The 14374-nt window shown below is 37.2% G+C and overlaps 2 protein-coding genes and 1 non-coding gene across 4 annotated transcripts; 1 reads left to right on the forward strand and 2 right to left on the reverse strand.

Annotated features, from left to right (window-relative positions):
* The first annotated feature begins 180 nt into the window (after positions 1–180).
* On the forward strand, positions 181–6134 carry LOC120008421. 2 transcript variants are annotated; one of them, XM_038858733.1, is made up of 11 exons: positions 181–796; positions 1422–1513; positions 1610–1803; positions 2313–2352; positions 3486–3567; positions 3708–3785; positions 3894–4019; positions 4671–4792; positions 5389–5428; positions 5557–5631; positions 5791–6134. In XM_038858733.1, the coding sequence occupies exons 1-11, from the start codon at positions 516–518 to the stop codon at positions 5954–5956; spliced, it is 1296 nt and encodes a 431-aa protein (XP_038714661.1). In that variant the 5' UTR covers positions 181–515; the 3' UTR covers positions 5957–6134. The 2 variants fall into 2 exon arrangements, with proteins under 2 accessions (XP_038714661.1, XP_038714662.1); XM_038858734.1 differs by lacking the exons at positions 5389–5428; positions 5557–5631; positions 5791–6134 and adding an exon at positions 5004–5374.
* A 772-nt stretch (positions 6135–6906) lies between these two features.
* Positions 6907–12693, reverse strand: LOC120009580 (O-fucosyltransferase 16). Its single transcript, XM_038860223.1, has 10 exons — positions 12253–12693; positions 12119–12169; positions 11898–11988; positions 11579–11655; positions 10720–10808; positions 10391–10574; positions 9534–9715; positions 8650–8752; positions 7975–8306; positions 6907–7886 (listed from the first exon to the last, which is right to left on the reverse strand). The coding sequence occupies exons 1-10, from the start codon at positions 12427–12429 to the stop codon at positions 7445–7447; spliced, it is 1728 nt and encodes a 575-aa protein (XP_038716151.1). The 5' UTR covers positions 12430–12693; the 3' UTR covers positions 6907–7444.
* Positions 12694–13899: 1206 nt separating this feature from the next.
* Positions 13900–13979, reverse strand: TRNAL-UAG. Its single transcript has one exon. It is a non-coding gene; the product is annotated as a tRNA-Leu (tRNA).
* Between the last annotated feature and the right edge of the window lie 395 nt (positions 13980–14374).

Consider the following 14374-nt stretch of genomic DNA (forward strand, 5'->3'; position numbering starts at 1 on the left):
GAATCAAAATGGTCATATATAAGGCAACATTCCAAACGAAAAAGAAGTAACAACTGACGGTTCAGGACACGCCACGTGGTAAGTCCAGTGTGGCATAGATACAAAACCGGATAGTGGGGTCCGCACTGCTCACGTGTATGATTAATTAAATCTCGAGATTCGCAGCTGCCATGGCCGCACTACAACAAGAGGAGCCCAAGCCCACCGATCTAAATCTCTCTCAACTCTCAAACCTCCATTTCTCACTCCTCTTCAAATTTTCCAAGACAAAGATTCGACCGATATTCTCTCGTGCTTTCTAATCTATTTGGCTTCTCATTTCTTTCAAATTCAAACTATTCTGTTAAGCAACTACTCTGGAAGTCTCCTTCTCCAACTCTACTTCCACTTCTTCGGTTCTTCTTCTCTGCACGAACTTTTTTGTATATCAGACCATCTCTGAGCTTCGTTAGGGTTTTTGTAGTTTTATTTATAGTTCTTGTTTGTTGCATACTGCAATGGCGTTTTACTAATTTATGGCGGCGTGTTCTAGAGGTTTCGCGAATTTCAAACTCGGGAGATTCGAGGTGTCGGTATCTTCTTCTCCTTTGCGTTCTGCTGATGGAATAGTGTTGAGGAATAGGAAGAAGAGGAAGGATCGAGTTGCGACGAGTCGGATTAGTTGCTGCTGCTCTGAATCGGCGGTTCCGATTGGGAGAAGCGCCGGACCATGTAATAGCGTAGAGAAGGTCGAGGAAAAGAGGCATCACCGCGTCCGAATCCAAGCCAATGCTGCATTGCCCTTTGCTTCTCCTCCGTAAGTTACTGTATCTCTGATGACCTTAATTTTTTGGTTTGTATGTCACTGAATTTTCAGTTAATTTACTTGTTTTGCATATTGTTCCTGTCAATTTTTCTTTATCGCAGTGGAAGAGCGTGAAATCTGACGTTCTTAAATTATTGAATTGATAAATTTGAAAATAGGAGACGCTCTTTAGAGGGAAATATGTTGGATTGAATCATTACTAGCGTAAAATTAAGGGATTAATACATACTGATATTTCATGAGATCATTTGAAACAGCGGAGTTAATTTCATATAAAAGCACATTCAGTGATCCAACTGTGTACAATCGGTGTCAGTTCTTTATGGAAATTCTAAATTTACGCTTGTGTAATTTCATTTATCATGTTTCCTTTGTCTGTTGGAAGTGGACAAATCATTATAAGTTCAATGAGTCACAGTTTTTTTTTAAGCAAGTTGAATGATTCATATTTTATTTGAGCTGTAGGAAATGGTATAGTAGATATTCTCTAAGTCTGTAATGTTTTTGTATTATAAATATTGCAGGCTTGAATGATTCATAGTTTATTTGAGCTGTAGGAAATGGTATAGTAGATATTCTCCAAGTCTGTAATGTTCTTGTATTATAAATATTGCAGGCCTTATTTTGCTTCCAAACAAGACAAGTTCAACCCTCGTTGCACCCCTAGAAATTCTGGCCCACAGTCCCGTGACACTCCACCTAAAAGAGGTAATTCCAACGATACACTTGTTTTGATTGACGATGTTCAATGGTGTTCGTATAGCCTACTAAAGGATGTTGAGTTTGTTTGCTCCTTTGCTGTAGACACTGGTATTGCCAATGAGAAAGACTGGGGAATCAGCTTGTTAAACGAAAACGTCAATGAGACTGGCACCAGTGAAGATGGCTGTACCTGGTATCGAGAAGGTGGGGAAGACCTGGGTGAAAATGGATACCGATGTAGATGGACAAGGATGGGTGGGCGATCCCATGATGGTTCCTCGGAATGGAAAGAAACGGTAAAATATTGTTTTGACTATTTTTCTCTGTTTTCTTTGGAATGTTGTAAGGATTTACGATTAACTGTCAAATTCTTCTAGCAGCGTCTAAGGTCGTTTGCACAAATATTTCGGTTGACATACTTCTTAGTATTTTACATTTTCCAATGTCAACATTGCTTGGGACTTGGGATACAGGATTTGATGAAAGGAAAAACAATTGTATATATGTTGACTGTATTCCTCTATTGATGCTTTAAATTTTTGCAGATGACTAAATATGTTTATGAGTATGAATTTTCCACCTCTGCCAATAGTAATAAAAATTGATGGGTGAGCATGTTCATGGTTTTGATTTTTGTCCCAAGAAGTGTAAAGGCTATGCTTTAACTTTCTGAAAAGAGATCTCAACTGCAAATCAACTGTCATGGCGTTATTTACATTCCATGACATCAATATTATTTTTATAACTCAGTTAAGTATCATCCCAGGTGGATGCATTTAATTGGGTTTATTGATCTCCTTGACAGTGGTGGGAGAAAAGTGACTGGAGCGGATACAAAGAGCTAGGTATGTTATTTCTCATTTCCCAGCCATTTTGATTTTTATGTTGAGTAATTGATGTTAACTAAAGACAGCTGTTACATCTAGTTTAGATAGATGGTGCATATACTGGACTGATTGAATTTGTATGGTATCGAGGCTTTTGAACTAATTTTGCTTAAGTTAACCCTTATAGCTTCTACTTCAATTGATAGCCACGGGCATGAAATGACGTATTCCTTGCCACAATGAGATGAAGATTTAAAAATATAATTGAATGTTTTTTTTATGCACCTTCCTTGATTATTTGTAAAACCAAGTTATCGGTGAAAGGATTAATGCATGATTCTAAAGTATCCACCAGTGAGCTTCTTCTTGTTTTCACCCATAAATTATGTTATTTACAATTAGTATCAGCATGATAGAGGACTCGAACCTAGAACATTAGCATGACTTTTAAGTCTTTAAGGACTAGGCTACCATTAGGCCAACAAGTCGTTGGTAATTATCTAGTGAGTTTAACTTACCTTTCTGAACTCTTTGGCTCCTTTAAGTGTTATGTCTGCATGCATTATCATTCACTAGTTTTGGAGATATTTCGGCTCTTGTTGATTTAGAAGAAACTTTGTGAAAGGAAATTGTCGAGAGGTATTTTCTATGACATTCAGAAGTGTAGTTATGTTTTTGAGTGAACCATTACTCAAGTCTTTTAGCACATTATCTTGAATGCACAAACCTCTCTCATAAGAATCTCTATGCCCTTGGTTCTTTTGTTTTAGTAACCTGCTAAGTTGCTAACTATGCCATAGGTAAAGCACTTGTAATCGTTTGAATGTTGAATGTGTCGTTATGCATGTCCTGTCTTATTATGATATTTCACATTAACATGTATTCAGTGTTTGCTAATTGGCAAGTGAAATGTCCCTTTTGAAGTATAGTGTGCATGATACAGCTCTCATTAGCATGGCTCCGTCTACTGCCTTTCTTTAACATTGGTAAAATTCATCTTTATATACATCATCTGTTTGGCTGCACCCTCTGTTTTTTGCCTTTGATATGGACAATATTACTCTATTCTAGTCCTCCAATTGTTTTTGTATATAGTCGAGTTTCTGAAACTTTATATACTAATTTTCTAATTCAAAGTATATGTTCAATAGGTGTGGAGAAATCTGGACGCAATGCTGAGGGTGATTCATGGTGGGAAACATGGAAAGAGGTCCTCTATCAAGATGAATGGAGGTTTGATATTTACCGTTCAGTGTCACTATATCAACAACAATAACAGTTTTAAGTCCTAATCTGCCACTTCTACCACAAATTGAATAGCTACAGTTATCATGGATAGAAAAATCCATTAATCCATGTTCCTGTTCTTCCAGTAATTTAGCAAGAATAGAGAGGAGTGCACAGAAACAAGCAAAATCTGGCACTGAAAATGCTGGATGGTATGAGAAATGGTAAGCTAATGTTATGATCCATGACAACTATTGTAAATATGTTTTATGTACTTATTTGAGCAGCTAAAGGTCTCTATTGTTTGTTGAGATACATTCATTTGGACCCAGGTGGGAAAAGTATGATGCTAAGGGCTGGACCGAGAAAGGGGCACATAAGTATGGTAGACTAAATGAGCAGTCATGGTGGGAAAAGTGGGGAGAGCATTATGACGGAGGAGGATCAGTTCTCAAATGGTTTTCTCTAACTCTATTTAAATAGTTATTTGCAAATTTGTATCACTCTTGTCATGTGTGTACTAAGTTGCCATTTGTCTGAAGTCAGCAAGTGAGGCATACAACTTTTCTTCAGTCACTTACAATGCTGTAGCAAGCAATAGGTCAGCATGTTAGTAGATAGGCAAGCCACAGTCTAATTATAAAATATTTAAAGCCAATAAACTTTGATGTATGATTGGTTCTATGCCTTTGAGGACCATAATAGTTATAATATAAATGGTGCTTGAAAATTTCGCATTTTACTCAAGTTTTTAAATAGTAGAAAGAAGAAACATATCATATGGTTGAAACCATGGAAAGAGCCTTCCCAAATTTCTGCGGCATGGTGCGTTTGTTTTCTCCCCAGACCTCATACTGGTGGGAGCCTTGTGCAACGGCAACCATTTTTAGTACTCATGCAGGAATGGATTAAGGTTGAGTTTAGCATTAATTATTCTTAGCTCAAACTTTATTGGAATGTAGAAATGAATAGATGGAACTAAAAATAAAGAATTTCAAGTTCTGCCTAAATTGATTTTTGTTTGTTCTCCTGTTCTTTTATATTTCAGACTCCCAAGTTGAAGAACTCTCCTTTTGTCATATTGAATTTCCTTTTTCTGGACTCCTCAGGACTGACAAATGGGCTGAGACTGAATTGGGAACCAAATGGGGAGATAAGTGGGAAGAGAAGTTCTTTGCTGGCATAGGTTCTCGTCAAGGGGAGACGTGGCATGTGTCCCCCAGTGATGAACGTAAGTGAAATCTTACACCGTATCACCTTGTTATACACATTTTTCCTTTTAACTAATTATTGAATTTCATTCTTCTGCTTGTTTCTCTATTGCTGAAGCCAATATTTATTGTTATTATAGTGATCTAAGAAGTAAATTGCTTGCAGATTCCAAAGTTTACTATTGAGTATTTGTTGTATTTTATCTCAAGTAACTTGATACTGTGTCACAGTCATACAAAAGTCATTCATATCCGTACCAGGAAATGCACGACTAACATTAAATGGTCTAAGAGCTCAGCCACAATCACCATTCCAGGTTTCTTACTATGTCAAAGAAACATTAAGCCAGTGCAGATTCAGACGTAATTGTGTATCATTTTCTTTGGAGGATAAATTTTATGAATCCTGTGCAATCATTTGTTTTCTGATACCTCCTGGAGAAGAGCATTAATGGAAAAAGGTTTTTATCTTGCTGAAAAATATAGATAGAGAACCTTCTTGCTCAGAAATAAATTAGATACATGTTCATCTATTGAGTTGCTCATGTTTGTTCTTACATTTTTACTCTCTAAGTGCTTCCGTGTACTAATGATTTTTGCATTTTCTTACGTCTAGGTTGGTCAAGGACGTGGGGGGAGGAACATTTCGGAAATGGGTATGGAATTGAAATTAATTCTTTATATTCGATACATATTTCCTACATATTGAGGCAGGCAATATACTCTTGCACATGTGCTGCTGCTTTTGACAACTACTAACACATAACTTCTCTTTCTCTGCCAGTAAAGTTCACAAGTACGGGAAGAGCACAACAGGTGAAAGCTGGGATATTGTTGTGGATGAAGAAACGTATTATGAGTAAGAATATGCATTTTTATTACGTTATCTGGACATTTTACATGAAGAAAACGAATATTTGCTATTCAATTAAGATAGCCTATACCTTCAGAATAAGTTATAGAATGTGTTATCTGCATTGTGCCAAGTGCCATTTACTAGGTTTTACTTTGCATGAAGGGCTGAACCTCATTACGGATGGGCCGATGTCGTGGGTGATTCAAGCCAATTACTATCCATTCAACCCCGTGAGAGGCCACCCGGTGTCTTCCCAAATCTTGATTTCAGGTCATCTCCTCCATCTCCCAACAACGATGATCCGCCGGGCACGCTTCCCCCTGCTTAATGAAGGTCTGATTTTCACTTTCCTCTATTTTGTTTTGGCAGTTTTTAATATTATCTTGTCCAATTGCTTTGGTTTCAAAGATGTATTTCCACTTGTTGTTGGAACAATTCTGAATTATTGTTTGATTTATTCATTCTTTCCATATTCATTGCATATGATGTGGAGCTTGGACTATATTCTTGACATCAATTTTGCGTATGATCTGAATTGACCATTTTTCACTTCAAAAGTTAATAGTTCGCTCAAGCCACCTAAATAATCAACAGCAGCATTGTTGGAAATGGCAAACCATTGTGTTCGCAGTTCTACGAAGAATTTTAGTGTATACTTGACTTCGTTTGATAGTTTGGCACGGGCTTCGGAATATGTAGTATCATTTAGTCTCTTGAAATCTAGTTGGATGTGAATATGCCACGAACTGCTTTGTCAAAAAAATTGATGTCGACAATGCTGCAATTAATCCGTGGGCGCCTGGCATGATTTCACAACCCCACCCCACCCCACCCCCAAGAGTAGCAGAAGGCGTAGCATAACCAATGCAATGCGAATCGTGGATCCCGGCGGTGCGCTTTTACTGCCGGGCTGGATTTGGATGGGCTGGGTTGAGCTTGGGCCTGGACTGTCTGGGATGGGTTGGACTTGGATGGGCCGGGGTGGTTGGGCTGGGCTTGTATTGGGTGGACTTGGATGTGCCGGACTGGGTTGGGCTGGATTTGGATGGAATGGGCTGGGCTTGGATGGGCTGGAATGGATGGGGTGGGTTGGGTTGGTATTGGATTTGATGGAGTGGGCTGGGCTTGGATGGGCTAGGCCAGGCCGGGACGGGCTTGGATTGGCCGAGCTGGGCTTGGATGGGCTGGCATCATATATATTTTGTCGTAATAATTACTTCATTACTTAAAATCAAGAATAAACCCGAAAACCCATTGCAGCGGGTAAGAAACCAGCTATTTTTGAAAATGTCTAGTGCATTAACCGTTGTCCAGGCTATCTGCAATCACAAACAGCATTAGCGTATAACGATCTAGAAAAATTCTATGCAAAGCACTGGATTACAATACATCAAAAGACCAAAAGAAAATCCCACCTAGAAAGAATTTCTAGAAGCCAATTGGAGTGATTTATCAATTCTCCAAAGTTTCTAGCAGCTTACAGTAATCAAACTCACTATATTTCAAAAGAGACAAAAAGACGAGCAGACTAATTGATTCAGCAGTAAGATTACCAGCCTTAAGGGAAGGAGCACAAAATCGTTCCTCTCCTTCAACTGTAACAACACTCAGCTCCTCTTCGCAACCTCTGTTTTTTCTTCCCAATAGAGACTCACCAAACAATCTGTCTTCAGCAACTTGCCAATGTCAATATCAGCTATCACTATTTATTCTCCCAGTCTTGTCCGTCCTTGATCCCCTCTTCTTCAATATACGAAAATGTAAGAGATATGACTGTCGACACAGAATTCTTATGAAACTATTTTACAAGGTTTGTTTAGTCTGAAAGCAACTCTTCCAACTCAGGTTCTTCAGAGGTATCTGTGTCATAATCAAAATTTGTAAAATTTAATGGAGCTAGATCTTGAAGGCCACCCTGATCATCTTCATCTGTATCGGGCGATTCTGGCTCGTCATCCACATTCTGAGCCTGACTCATTACATAATCTTTTCTCGAGGCTTCAGATTCTTTAACAAACTTCCTAGGTCCTGAATTTCTTTGTGCCATGGCATCAGGATCTTCACATATGCATGTGGATGGGTTCTCATGAAATTCACCCCTGCCAGGTCTCACCTCTTTAGGCTCTCCGATGAAGCCCCTCTGATCCCTACGAACTTTAGAAGCAAATGCTTCCCATGTCATGTTTTCTTGGTTCAGAAACGATCTATAAAGTTTTTTAGCATTTGGACGAATTGTAGGTTTGTGGCCAAAATACCTCCTGCAAATTGAAGGCATGAAAATCAAGTCAGAGGTTGCAGGGAACAATCATCTGAAGTACAGAAAGAACGAAATGGAGAAATAAATACCTTCGTCCCGCTAATATTCTAGCCATGTTACCATTGTTATTCGTAACAAATACGTCACTTTCATCACATACAATGAAGTCTAGTGCAGCCATTCGAGAAGAAAACAAAGAAAATGGTTGCAACTCCTCCTTGCTGGCTAGAGTTTCCTTTGTATAGAAATTTGGGAACAGTACTTTTAGGGGTGCCAGCGTCTCTTCCCCTCCATATACCTCTCCAGATGCCACATACAAATGGACCTCACTACCATATCCCAGTGCTCTAAGCATCAGACCAACTTCTTTAGGAGTGAGTGGACATTTTCCATGCCTTCTTTCCTTATCAGGATTGCTCGTCTGTCAATCAAACAGAAACAAATCAAGAATAAAGACTCAAGTTTACATCCAATGTGTATGTCATCAATCCTCTCCATAGTAGAGAGAGCTCGCCTTATTTTGCATCTTAATTATGGAAGTAACACTCCAATTTTGCAAAACGCTCAACTGACATTTCCATATTGTCCCTTCTGTTTATCACCTGCACCTACTTTGTGAATTGAATAACTAAAGAAGAGCCCTCTAACGCAAAATTAATGATAATTTTATTTTAATAAAGCTCAAGTTCCCAATCTTGGATTGTAACAAAGATTTAAAACAGGATCTATACTGGACAAATTTTACAGGCATACTTGAACCTTACATGTAAAGTCTTCCACCTCTTTCGTATTGCAGCAAGTTCTTTCCTTTCCTTTTCACCTCCACCATAATAGCACCCTGAGAATGCTAACATATCAGGCTCAAACCTGTACCAAGAAAGATTTAGTTGCATGACAGTGATAGTCAGCATAAACATGAATTCTGAATGGAAAAGCAACAGATATTACACACTAGCCCTTAAACATGAACCATGTGCACCCTAGTTGGCATTCTTCACAATTGTTTCTATACATACATACATAAGCAATTACCGGATAAACAAAAGATTCAAAGAGAAAGGATATAGTATATGTAAACATTCCATTAATCTAAAGTTCTAAACATATGGCAAGATTCTTCTAAAACGAGTTGCCCTTTGATCATTTAAACATTCCGTTAATTTAAAGTTCTAAACATATGGCAAGATTCTTCTAAAACCAGAGTTGCCCTTTGATCATTTACATATACTCACTTCATGTCATCGACCTTTCTTTTGAAGTGGCAAAAGCAGGGTTGTTTGTACATAACTACATATCCATGTATATAGCATATTCATTTTTCCAACTGTGAAATCTGTCAGATGCCAGACAACCCCCGAGTTATATATGCACTGTAACGCATGCATATGTACATATACATGTAAACATATTGAAGTAATAAAAATATTTCCATGAATTTAAGCAGCCAAAATTAACTTCATAGTTTCAATTTCCACTCGAGTTTGACATATGTTACAACTTACATATTATCCATAGGATCTAAGAAACACACGACAGTCATATTGTCACAAAGATTGAAATATAATAAACTGCACGAAGGTACCCAAGCAGTCAAGTGACTGTCATGGAGTAACCAGAGAAATATGGAAGACCAAAGATCATAAAGTACCTCAGGTGCAAGGCAATATAATGCTTGCTTTTCCTTCTCATCCGGTTAACCAACTTTTCCCCCATTTCAAGGATAGGATCCGTAAACTTCAGAGCATGATAGTTGACTCTACATCTCAACTTCTGAAAATCTGTATCTAATTTGTTCGAAAGCCTGTAATCAAACTTATTGAGCTGGATAGCCTGTCACATACAAAAATAATTATAATGCAATCAATAAGTTATGGTGTCTAATTATCAAGTGATTAAGTAATTAATAAATGGATAGTCTAGAAGACAGGATATAACTCAAGCTAGTATAGATTAGCTGCATGAAACCATGGTTCTATAGAAAGATGTTGTGATTAAAATGCATGTCGAAATCAATACAATAATGAGTGCCGATTTTGAAAATAGGAGAACAAGTTACGGGAATAAAGAAGTATAGAATATTATCCCAATCCCATGGCAGGACATTTATACAAACTAAATATGAACTAAACTAACAAAAAAGACGCTATTTACTAATAAAAATAGAACAATGGAAGAAAAATGATATTTTTTTTAAAAAAAAGACAAAACGAAACAAAAGGAAAAGCAATAAAATTGTTAGCAGAATCACAATGAAACCCTGCTCTTTTGAAGAAACAAGCCTTGATAATAACTGAAGTACATGTAGAAATGCCAATTAAAAAAAGTAAAAAGCAAGAACTACTTCCTTTTAAAGTAAGTATCAAAGAGAGAGTTGAACTTACATACTTTAAGAAAGAACAAGTAAAACACAATTCTAATCACATCTCACCATTCTATCACCTCTCTCTCCCTTAAAACTATAGTTGAGAAAGCAACCAGGAAAGTTTGGATGGAATTTGAACTTACATGCCTTTTCAAAAGAACAGGTAACACACGATTGTAATAACATCTCTCGTTACACTTCCTTGGAACACGCATTGAATGTGGAGTCCAAATTTTCCCTCCCTTTCTAGGGAGATTCTTTACAACTTTAACATCTTTTGACAGAAATGATATAAACCAATCAACATCAAAAATCTCCGGAAAATTACTGCACATCATCACAAAATAAGTATTAGTCACTTGACAATTTACATTGTATATTTGTATGATTGTAATAGATGAATACATAGAGAAAAAGGATTACAGTTTCTAAAGATTATCACATTTATTTATATATATGATCACTGGCAAACCTTGTGTCTTTCCAGAAAGATTTCTGGTCCAGCTTTGGTATAACCAGAGTAGCATTCAAAATTCGGGCAGCAACAACAGCATCCGTTATCTGCAATAAGGAGAAATTTTCAATAGTGACTCTATGGATGTGAGCACTCCATTTTTTTCGTCCTTTTCCCTCTTTGTTAACATCATGGACGCAAGTGCAACATCACACAAATGTCATGACTTTTAGCTTTCCAATGATTTATGAAGGTTTAGTGTCAGTAAGCTCAAATTGCCAGAAACTACTTTGCAAAAGTAAGGGAAACATGTACTAACGAAGATAATTGAGATTATTTTTCTTTTGTTTCATAAAGCTTGATAAAATGTTAAACACTTTGATATCATGTTCTTGAGTAAAATAATATGAAACATGCCATTAGGACCTCCACAGGAATGAAGGAGAAAATTGCACTGGATAAATTTAAAATAATACATAATAACGAGTAATCACTGATGTTAAAAAGCATCCTGAAAATTTTAGGAATTTCAATAATCATGGTGACTATAAGGTTAACACATAATTTATTAATTAATGTGAGCATCTCATATGTAAATTATGTTCAGTATTCATATGCTTGCTTAAATAAAAAATATAAATCAACAGAACCACACTGTTTTTGGTTTGTCAACCAACAGCAGGGATTTCAGCATCAGATCAGTTGGTACAAAAAAAAGTTTTCAAATATCATAACTTAGATTTTTAGCAGCCTAATCGAAATGAACCTGTCACTTGTAAAGAATTCAACGCTATTTCAAAATTCAAACATACAATCACAAAATCTGAACTAATAATAGTCTAAGTTACAATAAATTTACAGGACAGAGGAAAATTACCCCAGTTCTTTGTTGATTTAAGCCTCCACTAGTTGCAATCAGCAAATATCGGTTTGGATGTGTAATAGCATCAGCATCTGTCATAGGAATGGACTAAGTTTAAACATGGCCATGTGGTAAGATCAAACATAGAAAAACCTTAAACAAAAACATTAACACACTCGAGTTTTCTAGTTTTAGGCCTATTTACAATATGTAAAATCAGAATCAGTCAGGTTTCAACATAACCTTTGGAGACGCACAGTGTATAGCAAATAAGCTTAGGAATATTGAATAAACAAATTAATTAACAACCAAAAGATGTAATCGACACACTAACTTGCAAACTTGCGGCTCGCATTACTGCATCCATAGAAGAATTTTGAATTTCTCGAACTCCACATACTGCGATTCAATTTTCCCCCACCGGTCTGGTGCACAAAATCGAAAAGGAAAAAAGAATCTCATTAAGTAGAACAAGATCCAATGAAACCTAATACTAAGTGATAAACGTAATTGCAATCTAACTAAAACAAAAAACTAAATAATTGAAACCCTAACCGGAACAAGAAACAGCGGAGCTCCAATCACGTCCTCGTTCACAATGTCGAACTGAACAAACAAGTAACAAAACACGATGAGAAATCCCGAACAAATGCACAAAGATTCATCAACACAGATATAATCATACATACGGAGGATTGATAACCGCCGCCGTGGCGTTGGTTCTGACGGAGACGATCGACGGGAGAGGGAGCGAGGAAGGAAAGGAGTCCGAAGAAAATCAAAAGCATGAGTAAGATAGCGGAGATCACCGGGATCAGAGAACGGAGGCGGTGGTAGTAGCACTGTCGCCGCCTCGGCAACGCCATTCTCTGACGGTCTCCGCGCGCCCTCTCTGGTTGTTTCTATAAATTGAAAAAATGAACGAAAATATTGCTCTTATATAGAGAAGAAAAAACGATGAAATCTGCTCGATAACTAGGACAGCGCCCTATTAGGGCGTGAGGAGATAAGGACAAAGGAGTCATGGCACAAGGCCGTAAAGAAATCATAAACGGCGGGAGGGAGGTTCCAGATAGAGGTTTTAGGGGTCGAGAAGGAAATGACAGTGCAATCCAGAAAGAAACGAACGTCCGCTTGACTTGAGATGGCTCTTTCCGATTCTTTTTTTTCTCTCTCTTTTTTTTTATTATTTTCCTTTAACCTCTCTTTTTTTTTGTTCCGAGCCGAGCTTCACTGCATCTAGTCACGTACTCGTCACGTGATTTCTAATCGCCTTGACAATCTTTTTCTTAAAAAATTTTTGGTTCGAATTTTACTTATTTTTTAAAAAAATTTTAATTTTTTTTAAAAATGAGTTAGTTTAATACTTTAATTGATGACATAAAATTTTAAGGAAATCAATTATATATACACACACATATAAACAAGGTCCATTGGGCGTATGGGGGAAGGTGGGAATCCAACTAAGATAGTAGATATCAAAGAGAGGTGATTGGGTTGACAATTGATTGGATTAAGAATATGTATGCTCAATATTAGATTTCAATAAGAAACAATTCTCAATGGTATTTCAAAAAAAAAAAAACTAAGATGGTAAGTGTTGTATTTTTATTATATGTTATCGAACAAACTCGTAAAAGTTTTACTCAAATAATTATGAGTGGTAAAATTATGTCCGGTTCGGAAAATCGAATTTGTTCTATTCGGATTAAATCAAGTTTGAACAAAAAAAATTGTCCGAGTACAAACACATAAATCTTGTCCAGATCCTAACCTGAATTAAGTTATTGTCCGATTTACTTGTCTAAATTTAAACCAATCTGTATGCAGTCAATTAAGTACACCCGAAATGAAATTCAATCTAGGTTAGGGTCCGAACATGTCCGACTCCTACGCACAAGTGGCTTAAAAATAATAAAAATTTGATAATTGGTACGTCCAAAATCCAATCCGGATTAAGGTTCGGACATGTCCGACTCCTACTCACAAGTAGCTTGGTCCGGACATGTCCGACTCATACCCACAAGTAGCTTAAAAATATTAAAATCCAATCCGAATTAAGGTTCGGACATGTCCGACTCGTACCCACAAGTTAGGGTTCGGACATGTCCGACTCCTACTCACAAGTGGCTTGGTCCGGACATGTCCGACTCATACCCACAAGTAGCTTAAAAATAGGGTCCGGACATGTCCCACTCCTACTCACAAGTAGCTTGGTCCGAACATGTCCGACTCATACCCACAAGTAGCTTAAAAATATTAAAATCCAATCCGAATTAAGGTCCGGACATGTCCGACTCGTACCCACAAACAAGTTAGGGTCCGGAAAAAAAAATTGACAGCTGTGGGATTTGAACCCACGCCCTTTCGGACCAGAGCCTAAATCTGGCGCCTTAGACCACTCGGCCAAACTGTCTTCCACCGGTTAGGCTTCACAAGTTTAGTAACTAATTGTGTATTGCTGAACCCTACAGTGAAAGAATATGAATTTTGTACTTGTGCAAATTTTAGATATTCGAATTGTCTCATTATGTTTACACATTTTGATAACTCACTAGGTGTGTTAATATGAAATATCAAATTTTGATCTCCTAACTAGAAATATTCATTTTCTTACTAACTCCACAACTCCTGAATAGGTGGTGTTTTTTTCAATTACAGGGAGATGGAATGGGAATGTCAGAATTCGAGATCTCTATGAAATATCATATACATGAATATTATATCAACTACTCGTCATTCTCCTCCTTAATAATGATTGTAAACTACATTTCTGATACAAAAACATTAATATACTATCTAATTAGCACT

The sequence above is a fragment of the Tripterygium wilfordii genome, chromosome 11 (genome assembly GCF_013401445.1).
Source record: "Tripterygium wilfordii isolate XIE 37 chromosome 11, ASM1340144v1, whole genome shotgun sequence".
In the NCBI taxonomy this organism is placed as follows: Eukaryota; Viridiplantae; Streptophyta; class Magnoliopsida; order Celastrales; family Celastraceae; genus Tripterygium; species Tripterygium wilfordii.